Below are 4274 nucleotides of genomic sequence, written 5' to 3' on the forward strand. Positions count from 1 at the left end.
TGCATATATGCATTATTTCGGTTTTCAACCGAAACTGTGCATATATGCATTATTTCGGTTTTCAACCGAAACTGTGCATATATGCATTATTTCGGTTTTCAACCGAAACTGTGCATATATGCATTATTTCGGTTTTCAACCGAAACTGTGCATATATGCATTATTTCGGTTTTCAACCGAAACTGTGCATATATGCATTATTTCGGTTTTCAACCGAAACTGTGCATATATGCATTATTTCGGTTTTCAACCGAAACTGTGCATATATGCATTATTTCGGTTTTCAACCGAAACTGTGCATATATGCATTATTTCGGTTTTCAACCGAAACTGTGCATATATGCATTATTTCGGTTTTTTTAATATGCATTATTTCGTATGCACAGTTTCCATATGCACAATTTCAGGGTGCCTTTTTCGCATTTTCTGACGAACGTATTATTTTGAGTTGTGACTCTTTTTGAAGGCGGTGTGCGATATATCGAGTGGCAAAATTTCGATGCATCGAAGCAAAACATCGATATTTTCGATGCGTCAATGTTGTTCCGACATTCCTATTGTAAAATCTTTGAACCTATTTATTGATTTGTAGAAGTTCTTCAATAACAATGAAAAACGGGCAATGGATGACATCACTCCCGATTGTACTGCGTAGTTTACCCGTCATCAATCTTGCTATACCCGGTAGATAGCGAATATTCGAAATCAAATAATGATAATTTGAGTTCTTAATTATTCACAAAGGTTCCCACGACTCAATGTCGTATGGAATAAAATCTGGAGCAAAGCCTGCGCCTGATGCGGAGAAGTCTACTATATGGTTAAACTTTTGTTTCCCTTGGTTTGTGCGACGTTGGGCGAAAACGCAATCATCCTCCGTTTTGGAACAATTGGGGCTCGGTGTCCGGTATTTTGATTTGCGTGTCTGTCAAAAAAATGACAAATACTTTTTCGCTCATGGACTCTTTGCCATGGAAGCATTTGAGCCGCTGGAAGAAGTCAAGCAATTTTTGATTTCCAATAAAGAGGAGGTGTGCATATTGGACTTTCAGCATTTCTACGACATGGATGACGCACATCATATAAAATTCCAGAGCCAATTACTGCAGTTATTTGACAATCTTTTCTTCGCAAGATCTGACGGATCATTGGTTGACTTTACATTGAACAAGTGTGGCGTATTAGGCCGACAAGTATTACTAATTTATCGTCGTTGTCCAGTGGTTTTGCCGAATGAATTTTGGCCGAGTAATTATTGGCCGACGCCATGGCCAAATGTAACTTCTGTTAAAAAATTGGAAAAATATCTTCGAAATGCTCTACTTTCCCGAAATCCGTCACAAGGTTTCGTATCACAATGCATATTAACGCCTTCCGGAAAGTATATAGCTTTAAGGTATTGTGGTATGAACATATATGTAATACTTCTATATTGCTGGTCCAATATGATCGCAATGTGTTTTCGATTCGAAATCAATGAAAGACAGGCTGTGACAACTTTCGTGTTTGTAGAAGTATATCGTCGCCTGAAATGCAAAAAAAAACGTAACAAGAAATGGAATAGAAAAAGTCCTGACTAATATTTTTTATTTTTTTTTCATAAAATGATGTGGGAGTTGTAATTCGATGAAATCCATCAATCAATCAAGAACTGAATTTTGGATTTTTTATTAGTTACAACTTTTTGTAAGTAATCGACGATATTTGTTTCGTCTTTATCCATTTCAGGTGCGATATGTATGTACGTATACCCAGAAGAAACAAGAAATAGAAAGCAATTACAGAAGGCCTACTCTGGAATGTAGAGGGCCTTACCATCTGTATGATTTCCTTAATTAATTTTTTTTTATATGAAACGGTCCCAATTGTAAGGGTTTCCGCTTTCGGGAGAACAGCTCATAGAAAGACTTTAGGCCCTTATTATGAGTTGCATTCGATTTTCGATCTTCGCTGGTTATCGAAGATCGAAAGTGAAATTCGTATTATGAGCTATGCCACCGTGTCGAAATTTTCGTTGAGTATCGAATTTTCTGACGAATAGAGGCCCGTATTATGGGTTGCATTCGATCGTCGACTGTGGTCGAAAGTGCTGATCGAATGAACTTTCATTTGGTATTCAGCCCTATTCTGCATTTCGATTACGTCCCCGCATTCCGCTCCGCTGGAATCGAACTTAGGTATTCTGCGTTACGATCGAAACGAAAGAAGAAGAGGAAGAGAGAAAACATCTTTCAAAATCAGCTGTTTGCCTAGGGAAGGTGTGAAATCGAAACAAAACAAAGAAATATTTGCCACCAAACTATAGCAGCATATGAAGTTAAAGTTTGTAAATATTTTAAAATAACTAAATATACTTAGCATCACTGTAATTTAAAAATAAAATTTATGTGGATACATAATTATAAGAATGAAATCCATAGCCGCGGCGTTATTGCTTGAAGAGAAGAACGAGTCCCAGATTGCTGATGCGAAAGTTGTAAGGCGGAGATTTAGGGACATGTTTGATCTTTTTTAGATGAGTGAAGAGTCAGTCATAAGGAATTCATCTTGAACTGTATTACTCATCGCTTAAAGTCAGTGAAATTATAAACGTTGTTTGAGCACTCCACAACATTTGCATTTACTACAGAGTGGGAGATTTGAACGCAAATGAATCCCATTTTGAAAGCCGTCAGGAGCAGGGAAAGAACAAAGCTTATCTTTCCATAGCAAATCGAGTTCGAGGCAACATACGCACCTCGTTTTAAAAAGTTAGTAGTAAAAACGAGTGCAATAATAAAAGCATCGTTTTTATGTAACTTTACATTTTATGTATGCATGTATCTATGTGCATACATCTATTAATTTTATATAAAAAGAATAAATTGTATTCAGTGCATTTCACAGTCTTATTTATAGATAATGTAAACAATAACGCCTGGACTTCCACTTTCAAAACGTCGCGCAATATCGCTTTTGGTTGCCATTATTTGAGCCAATTTTTCGTATTGCCCGTATTACCGCTCGCGAAAACACAGAAATCGAGAAAATTCATTTATGATGACTTTTACAATCATGCACAGTATATAATAACAATTGAAACGTTCTCCGTCAACAAATTTGCAACTTAGAAAAACGGAACTACGATCGAAATGTAGAATAGGTATAATCGTAAATTTCGAAGATTGATCGAAAGGAAACGGAACGCAGAATACCAAAGTTGCCAAACGGAGAAAATTTCGATTCGAGTCGAAATGCAGAATAGGGCTGATTATGTCGCTCATTCGATGAGGAATAGCGCTATTGTCAATTTCGCTCGTTTAGGTTGTTCACAATAGTGGCCCTTATTATGGCCCCTATTATGAGTTGCATTCGATCTTCGACTGTGGTCGAAAGTGCTGATCGAACGAATTTTCATTTGATATTATGGCACTCATTCGGTGAAGAATAGCACTATTGTGAATTTCGCTCGTTTAGGTTGTTCACAATAGTATATTTTTCACCGCTGAGAAGCTTTGTTTACAAATCCAGCAAAGTAAATAGTGTGCTTATACATATTTATGTAAATTTGTGCAAATAAAAACGAAATAAAAAAGAAAGCGAGTTTATAAAAACGTGGTAAAAATGAGTACAACGGAGTTCTGGTTGAACAATTCGTCAGAGGAGGAGAGCTTAGAAAACTGGCCAGGAGCATAAAACGTTTAAGAGAGTTTAAGTTTAATCTTTCGAATATATTTTTACATACAATATATTTAAGAAATTTTGTGATCCAAATCTATTTAAAATATATTAAAACTATAAAAAGCTCTATGATTTTGTTCTCAGAGATCGTGGCAACGGAGTAGTGTGATTTTTTTCATAAGTAAAACCAGCCTTTCGAGCTTGTGTTTAGTACTCACGACGTTAGAACGGCATGAAATTAATAAAAAAGTGTTCCAAATTAGTGCCTAGCCACCAAAAAGTAGGAAAACAAATGCAAAATAATAAATAATTCACAATTTTCTAACACTTCGCTACACCAACGAAAGCAAAATTCTGTTCGATACTCAACGAAAATTTCGACTCGCTTGCATAGCTCAAAAGTGAAAGAAAGTGAAATTCGTGGCCCCTATTATGAGTTGCATTCGATTTTCGACTGTGGTCGAAAGTGCTGAGCGAACGAATTTTCATTTGGTATTATGGCGCTCATTCGATGAAGAATAGCGCTATTGTGAATTTCGCTCGTTTAGGTTGTTCACAATAGTATATTTTTCACCGCTGAGAAGCTTTGTTTACAAATCGAGCAAACTAAATAG

General features: G+C 36.2%; 1 protein-coding gene across 1 annotated transcript in view; it reads left to right on the forward strand.

The window, feature by feature from the left end:
• The first annotated feature begins 448 nt into the window (after positions 1 to 448).
• LOC108382429 (PI-PLC X domain-containing protein 3) overlaps positions 449 to 4274 on the forward strand; it is a 166907-nt gene continuing 163081 nt past the window's right edge. Inside the window, exons 1-2 of the mRNA XM_017638804.1 lie at positions 449 to 684; positions 745 to 1396. Coding sequence (XP_017494293.1) covers positions 609 to 684; positions 745 to 1396 — 728 coding nt within the window. The 5' untranslated portion in view covers positions 449 to 608. The remainder of the gene's footprint in view (positions 685 to 744; positions 1397 to 4274) is intronic.

Source organism: Rhagoletis zephyria, unplaced genomic scaffold (assembly GCF_001687245.7).
Source record: "Rhagoletis zephyria isolate East Lansing unplaced genomic scaffold, Rhagoletis_zephyria_1.1 Rzeph_scaffold_00147, whole genome shotgun sequence".
In the NCBI taxonomy this organism is placed as follows: Eukaryota; Metazoa; Arthropoda; class Insecta; order Diptera; family Tephritidae; genus Rhagoletis; species Rhagoletis zephyria.